This window comes from Acipenser ruthenus, chromosome 20 (genome assembly GCF_902713425.1).
Source record: "Acipenser ruthenus chromosome 20, fAciRut3.2 maternal haplotype, whole genome shotgun sequence".
Taxonomy (NCBI): domain Eukaryota; kingdom Metazoa; phylum Chordata; class Actinopteri; order Acipenseriformes; family Acipenseridae; genus Acipenser; species Acipenser ruthenus.
In genome coordinates this window covers 1,219,737-1,232,474 of record NC_081208.1, presented here as the reverse complement: position 1 = coordinate 1,232,474, position 12,738 = coordinate 1,219,737, and the positions used below count along the sequence as shown (strand labels likewise).

General features: G+C 47.4%; 1 protein-coding gene across 4 annotated transcripts in view; it reads right to left on the bottom strand.

Annotated features, from left to right (window-relative positions):
• LOC131698813 (multiple epidermal growth factor-like domains protein 6) overlaps positions 1-12,738 on the bottom strand; it is an 81,346-nt gene that overhangs the window by 6,739 nt on the left and 61,869 nt on the right. For all 4 annotated transcript variants that reach the window (XM_058993029.1, XM_058993032.1, XM_058993030.1 and 1 more), the window contains 19 exons: positions 10,846-10,968; positions 10,523-10,645; positions 10,263-10,400; positions 8,478-8,600; positions 8,024-8,146; positions 7,360-7,527; positions 7,122-7,253; positions 6,704-6,832; positions 6,475-6,603; positions 6,200-6,334; positions 5,906-6,040; positions 4,441-4,566; positions 3,138-3,269; positions 2,926-3,054; positions 2,703-2,834; positions 2,472-2,600; positions 1,796-1,924; positions 1,474-1,602; positions 1,249-1,377 (listed from right to left, as the gene is read on the bottom strand). In XM_058993029.1, coding sequence (XP_058849012.1) covers positions 1,249-1,377; positions 1,474-1,602; positions 1,796-1,924; positions 2,472-2,600; positions 2,703-2,834; positions 2,926-3,054; positions 3,138-3,269; positions 4,441-4,566; positions 5,906-6,040; positions 6,200-6,334; positions 6,475-6,603; positions 6,704-6,832; positions 7,122-7,253; positions 7,360-7,527; positions 8,024-8,146; positions 8,478-8,600; positions 10,263-10,400; positions 10,523-10,645; positions 10,846-10,968 — 2,493 coding nt within the window. The remainder of the gene's footprint in view (positions 1-1,248; positions 1,378-1,473; positions 1,603-1,795; positions 1,925-2,471; positions 2,601-2,702; positions 2,835-2,925; positions 3,055-3,137; positions 3,270-4,440; positions 4,567-5,905; positions 6,041-6,199; positions 6,335-6,474; positions 6,604-6,703; positions 6,833-7,121; positions 7,254-7,359; positions 7,528-8,023; positions 8,147-8,477; positions 8,601-10,262; positions 10,401-10,522; positions 10,646-10,845; positions 10,969-12,738) is intronic.

Genomic DNA, 12,738 nt, shown 5'->3' with positions numbered 1-12,738 from the left:
CAGCATGCCATTCAAATAGGTCAGGTGAGTAGAAAGCGTTCTTATTGCAGACAGTCCTATACGGTTTCATAGATGCTAACATTCTGAAATCTGAATATTAGTAAATAAGGAACACTTGAAGACGTACCAGAGGACACTTTGTAAATGAGTACCGTTGCTTTAAATCCTGAAAATATTGTGCAATGTAGCCCAGGATGGTTCAAATGCATTTGCAACGCGGTCCAAGTCAGCAGTTACCCTACAGGAGAGGCAAGCTGCAATTTCAGTAGTTCCTTCCTTCATTTTTATGTCTTCCACCCCTAAAGGCATGTCTGGACACATGAAATGGCTGCCTTTTCTGGTAAACCACAGGGGCGCGATCGTGGCGTTTGCGAAGTCTCAGCTGATGGGAACGCGAGTCATTCCTTGTCACTGCGGCTCCAGACTCTTATGTCTAAAATCTGTTTTCATTTATTTGAAAACCAACAGCACAGCAGCAAAGAATAGTTTCCAATGATGCAACAAAAACAACAAGATCAAAGAAGAATAATGATTTGCTGTCATCCCACCGACTCCCCATCTACACTGTAGAAATCCTGTTTCACATTAGCTTTTATTTTTCAGGAATCCGCACAGTATAATTGGAAGTGTATTTTGCAATCTTGTAGGACTTATACAAATTGAAGCCATCGAGAGTTTGACGGAATCTCCACGTATTCAACCGCTTTGAGTTGGCGAGCAGACCTCCAACTGCAGTACATTATTATATCCTGTAAGACAAACTCCAATCATCCTCACTGCTCTCGTCTTCTCTTCTTTATTAAATCAAACTGAGACAGAGCAGGATTTAGGCTGGAATTACTGCTTAGCCCTGGAGTTACTGCTAAGCTGTAATGAGACGGATCTCTCAGGCACAGGGAAAGTCTAGCTGGGACTCCTCCTGGCAGCAAACTAAAAGCATTCTTCCTCTGTTCAAAATGTTTCATGTAATGTTACTGCATCACAATTGAAGTGGTTGAGGGTTCTGGACGGTTCACATACGACACTGTGAATGTCAATTCAATTCTGCAGCCACTCGATTGTGGTCCATTAGTCAGATGAAATTACCAGTGTGGCTGGTGACTAGCAAGAGTAGAAACCAGTAAGTGTGTGCGTGTGGCCGTTCCCTGCTGTTTACTGGTCACCATGAAACCACTGCAAGAGTCTGCTAGAATTCCCATCAGGGAATTTTACATGATATCACATGGTGAATATACAGAGAGTACTTACCCAGTTCACAGGCAAGCCCGGTCCACCCTTCTGGGCACGTGCATCGCCCACTGACGTGATCACATGACCCGCCGTTCTGGCACAGACAGAACTGCTGGCAGCTAGCGCCGTAGAAACCAGCCGGGCATGCTAGGAAAGAGAGATGAAGAGTTAGAACTTTCTCTTGCGTCAGGGATCAGGGGTCAGGGGTCAGTGGAGGGGTCGTGAGGGGTCAGGGGTAGTTACCTTGCTGGCAGCTGGGTCCGGTCCAGCCCCGTGCACAGACGCATTGCCCGCTGAGTGAGTCACAGCTCGCCCCGTTGTGACAGTCACAAGTCTGATTGCAGCCCTCCCCGTAGGAATTAGCCTGGCAGGCTGCGGCACAAACAATGTGGAAGCCATTAGAGTCGCCTGAGGCAGTATGCAAGTTCACAAAGTCAGTAAATCTCATTTTGTAACAAACGTGTAACAAAAGTCTTTTTTTTCCCATGCAGTTCTGCACAGCATGCAACATTGTGTTTTCCCTGAAGGAAGTGTTTGCTGTGTTTGGGCGGGTTGTTGGACTCACTCAGGTTGCAGTGAGGTCCGATCCAGCCGGCCGGGCAGGCACAGGTACCGGTCAGGAGGTCACAGCGAGCCCCGTTCAAGCAGTTACACTTCTGTCTGCACTCCATCCCATAGAACCCCTCCGGACAGGCTGCAAGAACGCACACAGATTCACTACAATCCTCCGGGACACAGCCTGGCAGGTAACTAACACCTGGAGAAAATGTGCAAAACTTTCCTTCTGCAACCCTGAGCTACAGAGTCCTGCAGCCTCTCATATTCAGCAGCTTTGGCACCAAGATCTATGATCCAGTAACTCAGAGCTGAGATTCAGTAACAAGGGAAATGGTCTGGATTTTAAGCTGTGTGTTAAAAGCCCCTTCATTTAAAAGCTAAATACTGCAGTTGAAAAAGGACATGCAATGTGGAAATGAATGTAACTTATACGGCACAATGGCAGAAAGTATCATCATGGCATCACTTTCTGATCGTACTAAATTGAATAAATCATTCCTCCTCACTAAAGCACTGTGGAAAATCACTGTTACAGCAAGGCTAATATACTCCTGAAAGCTCAGCTAACGGAAAGTCATTCAGCTTTCCTGGTATAGTCCTAGTAGCTTTTGAAGACTGCAATGAAGAGCTTGAATCCCATAGTGATGCACCCCTCACAGCACCTGAAGAACTTGACTACTCACGCCTCTCACAGAAGGTCCCAGTCCAGCCAGGCAGACAGATGCAGGCTCCGCTCACATGGTCGCAGGCCGCTCCGTTATCACACTGACAGCGGTGCCGACAAGCCGTCCCGAACGAGCCAGGGGGGCATTCTGAGGGCAAACGAAAAGTTAAGGAGAGGGAAAAGAGGTGCTGGTGCACAGAGTCTGTTAAGAGAGAAGCCCGGCTGGAGCAGCGAAGGGAAGCTCACGCACCCTGGTCACAGTGGCTGCCGCTGTATCCCGCCTCGCAGATGCACTGCCCTGTCACCGCATCGCAGCTTCCGTCGCTGTTCCTGCAGTCACACGAGTTCACGCAGTCAGGACCCCAGCGGCCAGCGTCACAGGCTGAAACCAGAGGAGAGCCATGATCAAAAAACATGTATTGTACAATCCAATAAGAATGACAAGCTTGCTTATTAAGTGCGATAGAGCGTACCTCTCCTGCAGTTGTGTCCCGTCCAGCCTGGGGCGCAGGTACAGCGTCCCGTGACGGGATTGCAGCGGCCGTTGTTCTCACACACGCAGCGCAGCAGGCAGTCCTGGCCAAAGCGCCCCACCGGGCACTCTGCACAAACACAGAGAGAGAGAGAGCAGTGGTCAGTGCCCATGTCAGCGACTCCTCATTGTCTCTGTCACTCCTGTACCTACCATTCTGACAGAGCTTGCCCATGTAGCCTGGCAGGCAGTCACACAGGCCAGTCTTCATGGCACACACCCCTCCGTTCTCACACACTGGGCAGGTCTCCAGACAGCCTACTCCCCAGCGACCCTCGGGGCAATCTGGCACAGGAGAGAAGGCACAGGTTCATCACCTCTGGGACTACAAACACTGTGGACAGGGGTGCACATCTATCATGCTCAGATACGTTTTTTATAGTAATAACTGGGTACTTCTCACTTACCCAGTTAACCCTTTCACTCCTGAGTTATCAAGTTGAATAACTCCTTTATTGACTACACATGAGTTGTTGTTTTACATATATTTATACACGACCTAGGAGTCCCCTGAAGTTCCTATGTGATTTCCGAAGGCATATGTTAACATACGCCGCTAAGGAAAGGCGGGTCTTCCTCTTTCAGGACTGAAAGGGTTAATTCATGTCTGAATGGATTCTTCATTGGCTGTCGGCGTTCTAATGTTGTAAGTGAAGTTTAACTCGAGTCTGAACATTCTACACCTCTGCGACCTTCCATTACAAAGCCAGATGTGTCTGTTATTACAGCGTTTAGTTAGTGAGAGCTTGGAGATAAGGAAAATAATTACATCCACCTCCTTCCATCCCAAAAAAGGAACAGAATCTCTTCCACGTCCTTTGTTTTAAGCAAACAGTTTTAAGTGTGCATTTATAAAACAACCACCAGTATTTATGTGCAAAGCCATCATTTGATAGCCAGTGATTAATGTCCCTCGTTCCACTGGTTTTGGCTTCCGGGCCAAATCACGAAGCCAAAACCACTGGGTTCAATCTCTGCTGGGACGTCCAGATCGAGCCAGACCTCTGGCACCCAAATAGAGCGCCTGTCACCCCCTCTCATGTCAACGAAACATCAAAGAATTCAAAGAACCGTGAACCCGACCCACCCTCTTTCTTTCGTTGCCTCCCATCCGTCTTATTATTTGGGAGCCCCAAACCATTGCCTTGACTTTTCTACTGCAGTCCCTCCACACAACTCTCGGCTCGGAATCGGAAACGCATGAAAGGCATGAGAAACTTACACTCCACTTCAAGTTCTTTAGGTACAAAAAAGAAACTGTGCCAGATTGCTGGTGCCACACGATCAGTTTCCCAAATATCACAGCTAGTGCCACTTGTTATTAAATGTGTTTTGTGTGCACTTGCAAGAGTGTATTGTGCTTTGTTTCCTCCTGACAGATCTCCTGCAGGATCCCCTCATTATTACTCCCACGTTAAAGTGCGCTTGTCTGACACCCAGTCCCCTCTCCTCTCACCTCGCTCACAGCTGGGGCCGATCCTCCCAGCAGGACATCTGCACTCTCCGCTCACCCTGTCGCACGGGGATCCTCCGCAGGAGCATGGCTCCAAGCAGTTCACTCCGAACCTTCCCTCTGGACACGCTGTCCCAGCAGGAGAGAAACAAGGGGTCAGGATCCCTGGCTGCAGCTGTACTGCCCCTGCTTACCTGTGTTCTGTGGCTAGCTTGCTGGACTGCAGGTGTGGAGAGCAGCAAGTTATTGTGACCTAGTAGTTTGTGCACAGAGGCCTGAGTAGATCATTGGTATGAGAAAGTGCTGGGCTGCAGTGTGGAAGGTAGTTAGTTTAGGTAGATCAGTGGAATGGGTTCTGGACTGCAATGTGGAAGGTAGTTGGTTTCTGTACCGTGAGTGCTGGGCTGTGACACAGGAGGTTAAAGGAGCTCAGTGTATCCTTTGGCATGCACTGGTATTAGGGGAATTAAAAAGGGGCCTGAGAGGTAGGCAGAGTGGAGGCAGGCTGGCGAGATGGGCGTTGTCATTATGGTGAGACCCCCGCTGTGAGAGCCCCAGATATACACATTAAAAAGGAAAGCAAAAGTAAGTCTCAAAATTGAGAAGGAATTGAAGAAATAAACAAAAAAAAGAACTCCATTTCCTTGTTTTCCCAAAGTTGTTCCTAATTGATGACAGATGGTTTAATAGCTTCCAGGCGGCTTACAGTGGCTGCCAGCTCAGTGTTTCTATACAAATATTTCTGTTATTTCCAGTGATACTCTCCTTGAGGAACCACAGGCATTTTTATAAGCCCCTGATAGATGATTTCCAATGTCACTGCTGAACAGGCGATTAGCACGGACACCTTGGCAACAACCTTGGCGACAACCAGCAGCAGGCAGTCAGCTTGAGTAGAACAGGGGGGTCTTTGGGGCAAAAAAATTGCAGCGACTCTCAAACACAGCTGAGTTTGAATCTCTTTGGAAACAGGCTTTCCAAAATAAACTGGTTATTAAGGACCAAACGGAAACATCCCAGTTTCTAAAGCCAGACAAAATCTCAATGTACTTTTTTTTGTTTGTCGTTGTCTGCCCAGTCTATTGCCTGAATTACAAAACAGGAGATACAGTTACCAGAGATTAAAGCACATGCCATACCATGATTTAAAGACCAGTATTTAAAGGATTAAGGAAATGTGCATTTGACTCATTGTTTGTTGTGTTTAGTTGAAAAATGCAATGAGTTTATGGTGCTTAAACCCATATAGTAACAGTATACCGTATATTCAAACTTTAAGCCTTTAAAACTCCCCACTGAACACACAAGGTCCTTTTAATGAATGTTAAAATGGAGTGCCACCATTTAAGATGGAGCCTGGCTGATATTGTCTGTTTCTACCTTCGTCTTTAGCATGTCATCCCATTGCCAATGTTGATTTGAACCCCTACACCTTGAAGCACAGTCTATTCCAGTAAAGACAGCTCACCTTGGTCGCAGTTCTCTCCGCTGTAGCCCGCCGGACACTCTCTCTTGCACGCGCCGCTCACGTGATCGCAGGGAACACCCGCGGGACACTCGCACTTTCTCTTGCAACCAGAGCCATAGAAACCAGGGCTGCATTCTTCAAAAAGAAACACTGGTTATTAACCATTGCAGATAATGAACCGCCTTAGCCACTGTTTCCGCCATGACTTCAAGCTAGATGCATGCAGCACTCTCTTTTGAGTTTAGCTCTGCTCTGTTATCCTAGTTATTATTTCCTAGACTGGTTCAGACTCACCGTCCTGGCAGGTGCTGCCACTGTAGCCGGGCTTGCAGACACAGCCCCCGTCCCTCCGGTTGCATTCCTGGGTGTTCCGCTGCACACACCGACACTCCTCCGAGCAGCCGGGGCCAAACGCCCACTTCGGGCATGCTGGAGAGAGAGAGAGAGAGAGAGAGAGAGAGAGAGAGAGAGAGAGAGGTGTTAAGAACATAGGTATGTTTGCTTCATGGACTGTAGGTAGAGTAGATAGATAGAAGTTTGTCAAACTGATGGGTGCCGGAGGTACTCACGAAGGTGGCAGTATCTCCCGTAGAGACCTGGGTCGCACAGGCAGGCTCCGTAGGTGCGGTGGCAGCGCCCGTTGTTGGCACAGTTACACTTCTTATTGCAGTGCTTCCCGTAGAAACCCTTCGGGCAGCCTGAAAACAAGGACGCACCCGATCACATCACATGTTAAGATGTAGAAACTTTGGTCCGATGAGCTGTGCGTGGCCTGGTAAGAGATCAAAGGTCACTCACCATCCTCACACATCTCCCCACTCACTCCCGGTGGGCAGCGGCAGCGTCCAGTGATGGGGTCACAGGCCGCTCCGTTCTTACACTTGCAGGAGAAGCTGCAGTTCTTACCGAAGGTCCCCTCTGGGCAAGCTGGGGCAGAAACAAGGGGAAAAAGCAGAAGAGATTGACGGAGGTCTGTTTCAATCACTGCCATTTACTGTCCTTTTTATATAAAGCAAAATAACAAGCACTATAAATTGAATTATTCAATTATTTTTAACACTTAAAGACTTTTAAAATCGCCCAAACTCCATCTCTGACAAAAACTATTTCCAAAGTTTTTTCTAGTTGGTTACCCCACTGGAAACTTCACACTCTAATCGGTTTGAATTACACTGCTGTGGTGCTTTGCGAGGTGAGCACTCTGCTGCAGACTCACTCTGGTTGCACACGACCCCGGTCCAGCCGTCAGGGCACTCACAGCCGTCCCTCTCAGGGCCACACACTCCTCCGTTCGAGCAGTCCTCGCACGTCAGGCTGCAGTCGTGACCAAACGTGTTGTCCAGGCACACTGAGAAACCAACAGGGAGAAGGGAGGACTCAAACCGGGTTCCTTACGTGTACTGCAGACCCTCTGGCCTGCCTGAGCTACGCTGTACCCCTGCACCCTTTTTTACCAAATTTCTCAGCCAGGGTGTGCTCTCCACGCAGCTCCCCCTCGCCCTCGTCGTACTCCTCTCCCTCCTCGAAGAGCTGGGTGTACTCCTCTCTCAGCAGAGTCACCTGGGGGATGGGTCTCTCCACGGCTCGCCGGCTGTTCAGGGCTTCCACTGGGTCCTCCAGAGCTGCAGGGACACACACGCGGGGGCGTCACCCAGAGCTCTCCCCTCAAAACCAAGACACCGCCTCCTCTGACAGTGCCACCTTTTTTATAACCCCTCTGCACGGTTCTTGCTGCTTATCTAACGGGCAGTGTTGCGGTGTGTGCGGTCGCTGGTTCGCACCCAGCCTCCACCCTGTTACACTAAATACCTAAAAAGTCAGTACATATGAATATATCATTTAAAGCGGATTAATGCAGCATTCAGAACTACTGTATAACACACTCAGTCATAATATGTAGAAGCACCACACTGATGGGTAATAGTCTGTTGTTTGTATTTCTACGTGATAATTCAGCAGAATAGTTCTATTAAAAAATAATTAACACAGCTGTTATACCACTGAGTGGGTAACATTGTGTCTCAGCTTCTTTAACCTGCATAAGCCCTGATAAACGGCTCTTGGGCTGCCAGGGCTAGGAGAAAGGGGGGCGAAGAAGGCTCTTGGTGCTGTACTTACGAATGCAGCTCCTGCGGTCCTCATCCAGCTTGTGTCCGATCTCGCAGTAACACTGGAAGGAGCCGGCAGTGTTCTGGCAGGTGTGATCACAGCCCCCGTTGTCAGACAGGCACTCGTCCTCGTCTGTAAAGAAGGGCACAGGGGTTGAGAAGCCTCAGGATTATCACCTCAGCGCGGCACAGTCCTGTTACGCAACATGATCTGTATAGTGCTGCACGTACGGTGTGCTAAATGCAGTGTCCTGCACAAACTGGACCCAACACGTACCGTACTGTACATACGTAAAAAGCACTTGCTGGGCAACAGGAACACTGGTGGAGGGCCGTATTATAAAAGTATAAAATCCAAAAGGAAGAATGCTGGAGCAATGCACTCCACAAGGTCTATGCTTTGTGCAGATACATTGATATCCTGGTTTGGTGCATTTAGAAAAACATCCGTATTGAGTTCTTACCATCACAGCCACACCCATCGATGTTGAGCCTGTAACCGGCCCCACAGTAGCACTCGTAGCCCCCAGGATAGTTGGAGCAATCCTGCTCACAACAGGAGTCCCCTCCTCCACACTCATCTATATCTGCAGAGGGGAGAGGATACTGTTACTGCAATACTGTGAGCACTGTGCGAATCAAAAACCAACCACCCTCATGAAGAGCAAAATAAAAGAGGTTACATGTCGGGTAAGCTCTTGTCAAAGCACCCATTCCTGGCCATCAAAGATTATTTTAGTTTTACCCTCATCAGTGTATTTGCTTTTGACTGCTGAGTAGCATCAGAGGGCAATAGCCTATTGACTGCTAGAGTGACTTGGGCAATAGCACTGCTTTAGCCAGTAGGGTTGTGCGTGGCAAGCTAAGGGTACGATAATATTATACAGAGTGGTTTAAATTCAGATATTCAAGTTTCCACTGGGCTATTTATGGTACTTATCGTATGTTCTAAAGTTGTAAATCTTTGCATGGATGGTGGTTATGGGATATTAGGGATTGGAAAGGAACCTTGGCCTTGAGTTCTTAATTGATTTCAAATGTTCCAAATGCTAAAACTACATGTTTATTTTTCACCCGATTAAAGAATGTAGCCAGACATTAAGAAGGAGCTGGACAAATCACGCTCTCACACACACCTGGTTTGCTGCACAGTACAGGGCTCTAAATAAATGCAAGAAATCTTTCAACTTAAAAAAGAGCAAAAAAAAAACAAAAAATGGAAAGAAAATAAGGCTACTTTAGGTTATTTTAGTTATCCCAGACAAAAATCCACAGAAAATCTGCTCTTGCCCAACACGTGCGACACAATGATTTGAATCACTTCCTTCAGTGAAGACCGCAGGGAAAGGATACACAGACCAGAGATGTTTCTTTAATTTATTCTGATCCAGGACATACCGCGGCAGTGAGACAGTCAGCTGCCCTCAGGCCTGGTAATAAGTCACCTGGTTGCGGTTGCCTGTGTGCATCAGAAACACAAGAGACCAGCAAGAGAGAGACCGTGCTACCAGACTCCCAGCCTGCAGCTGGAACAACACGACAGGAAAACGCAGGGCTGAGGAAAGGGCATTCACACCCCGGGGGCAGGGTAGGTCAGAGCAATGCTAAATGAGTTTTGTCATCACATTAATCCACTCCAGGCATCATTACAGAGCTACTCGTGAGAGATGAAAGGTTAAATGAGTTTATTATTCTATTCAAAAGACCTGAACTACAGGCATGTGGAATGTGAGCTTTTTACCACTCACTGGGTAGCTACATTTTGGAATTATGCGCTGTTTCAAGTGAAAGTTTTTTTTTTTTTTTTTTTTTGCACAGCTCTGATAGATCTGACCTGTTCAACACATGCCAGAGATGCACATTACCTCTCCAAAGTGGACTGGTGTGAAGCCCAGGATCCAAGGACAGTTCTTAGAGATCATGAAACAACGCTGTTATATTGTATAGTACCTTATAGGGGTTGCCTGGGATTGGATGAGAAAAGAGATTGAACTACCCTCTCGTTAATCTTGGAGTAGAGTGTGCTCCTCCAGGGCAAGGTTGAAGCCCTTTATTTAAGTAGGGATACACACGACCATGGCTTCCCCCTGGAATTAACCTGATATGTGGATCTGCAGACAACTCTGGAGCCCTGTATGCAATCTATGATCTGAAGTCATGTCATGGCGCACATTCACAAAGCGAGGGTTGAAGGGCTGTCCCGTCTAGTCTGTATTGCAGTGTATGGACTGTCTCTGCTCTCTCCTTACCCACGCATGTCTTCTGGTCCTCATCCAGTGTGTTGCCATAGTTACAGCTGCAGACCGGTCCAGCAGTGGAGTGACCGCAGTGGTGTGAGCAGCCCCCGTTGTTGGTCTCGCAGCTGTTCACAATCTCCATCTCGATCCCTGGGACACACACAGAGGCGGTCAGTGCTACAGACACACTGTACAAATATACTGTGTCTTGTTTTACAGAGACGCATGCAGGGACAGAGGGAGCGGTGCTCCGGGGTTGAGGTCAGACTCACTGTAGCACTGCTTCCCGTCGGACCCCAGCTCATATCCAGGGTTACAGATACAGGAGAAGGAGCCCCGCGTGTTGTGGCAGCCGTGTGAACACAAGGCCTGGCCAGTCGCACACTCGTCCGTGTCTGCAATTCAGAGACACACATGGAGACATCCGTCAAGCAGCGGTGGACTCGATCAAAAAAAAATAAAATAAAGCACCCTGGACATTTGATGAGACTTTCCAGAGGCTCGTAAGGCTTACTGAATTTTAATGCACGTTTTTGACAGTCTGGCGATTTGATTGAATAGAGCCACAGCACAGCAAAATGAAGCAGTATTGTACCTTCACAGCTCCTGCTGTCGGCAGCCAGCGTGTACCCGGGGTGACACTCACAGCGAGCCACCCCCCCTTCGCTCCGGCACTTCTGCATGCAGCGGCCGTTCCTGTCCCCACAGGGGTCCATCACTGGAGAGGAGAGGATGGGAGAGAGCACGGTCAGGGCAACAGGTCAGTATACACCAGGACAGGGAAAGGGATTCAGTATGGATGCAATCCCTATTCATTGAGCACTCAAAATGTCACTACTGCAGTACAGACTTGCTATAATATATATATATATATATATATATATATATATATATATATAGAGAGAGAGAGAGAGAGAGAGAGAGAGAGAGAGAGAGAGAGAGAGAGAGAGAGAGAGAGAGAGAGAGATATAGTTCTTTTTTTGTATAGTTTAAAAGTGTATTAGAACCAGCTACTGTACTTGTACATTTTAATATTGTTGATATCTGTGGATCTGTTACCATGATGTTTGTAGCTTCTTACAGTCTCTCCAATGAGTCTGCGTGAAACATCACAGTAATTCAAAGCTGCCCCCTGATCCTATGGTACATTTCTCTGTTGCACATTGGCTTCACTTATTCTATCAGATCGATGTTATGAAAGCTGTTACTGTATTTAATCCCAGCTGGATTATTTATTTAGTGTTTGTGGCTCTTTCCTGAAGCGGGAGGGGGTCGGACAAGAACGAAAATAAACTTGAACCTATGTGACCTCCAGGCAGGCAGCTGACCCCTGACCCCTGACCCTTGGCAGACCGCATGCGCTGCTGTCTAGAGTTTAAAGACCAGATACCGGGACACAGCCTCTTGTCCTTCAGATTATTATTTATAGGGATATCGGATGGCAAGTGCATGAGTTCACATCAAGAGATCAGTCCCAGAGGCAGGTTTGAGCATACACACATGTTCCCTATTACATTTGTCCGTCATTCTGTATACAGCTTCATGGTTCATGACACAGTATAATCCAAAGCAAGATGCTGGATCGTACTTCTAGCAGATACGATCTTTAACAAAACATTCCTGCCATCCATGCCTTTTCTTTGTTTGCCACTTTGTACACGAATAGCCATGATCTCCCGTGCCCTTTCCTCTAGCATCTACGATTCAAATGTCAAATCCACTAAAAGATAATTGAAATGATTTGCAGCTGCGGGCTATGAATATTAAATTAAAGAATTCAATAAAACGAGTGACTGTGGAACTGTTTTTTGATTTTGATCACTGATGGAGTGTGAATCGATGCTCCACATCCCTAGACCACTTGTAACTGATTTTTACACTAGAGAAGGTGCTACAGTATACAACCACATAACTTTTCTTTTACCCGAACAATGACGGCTAACGATACATAACCCCCGACGAATCTAAGAAAATTATTCTATAACAGTTCTAAGCCAGACTGAGATCTGTTTCAAGTGAGCTTGGCCTGGATCGTACCCTTGTTTCTGGGAGGAAAGAATGCTGTTGTAGGCATGATTCAAACTTGGAACCTTCAAGCCAAAAGTTACACAAGATGTCTGTGATGCTTAAAATGAGCCAACAGGAGGTCTGGGGACCCTGCCAAAGCCAGTGTAGATGTAATAGTAAAAACAGAGAAAGGCAGGTCACAGCAGTGCCAGGGACAGAGTGGGGCTGGGGCAGCAGGAAAGGCACACTGCTAACAGGCTCCTTATACACAACATCAAGCTGCCAACAGATACACATTTCAAACACAACGCAGCGAGGCCAGCTCGGGCAGCCAAGTCTCTATCGCTGTCTGGAATCCGCTTAGCTCCTGCTGTTCTTTTCCTGTTTGAACGGATTTATCTGACATTCTCATATATATATATATGATGTTGTGGTTAAAATCACGGAATAGCCAAGGTCTTTAATCATAAACTTCTGATCG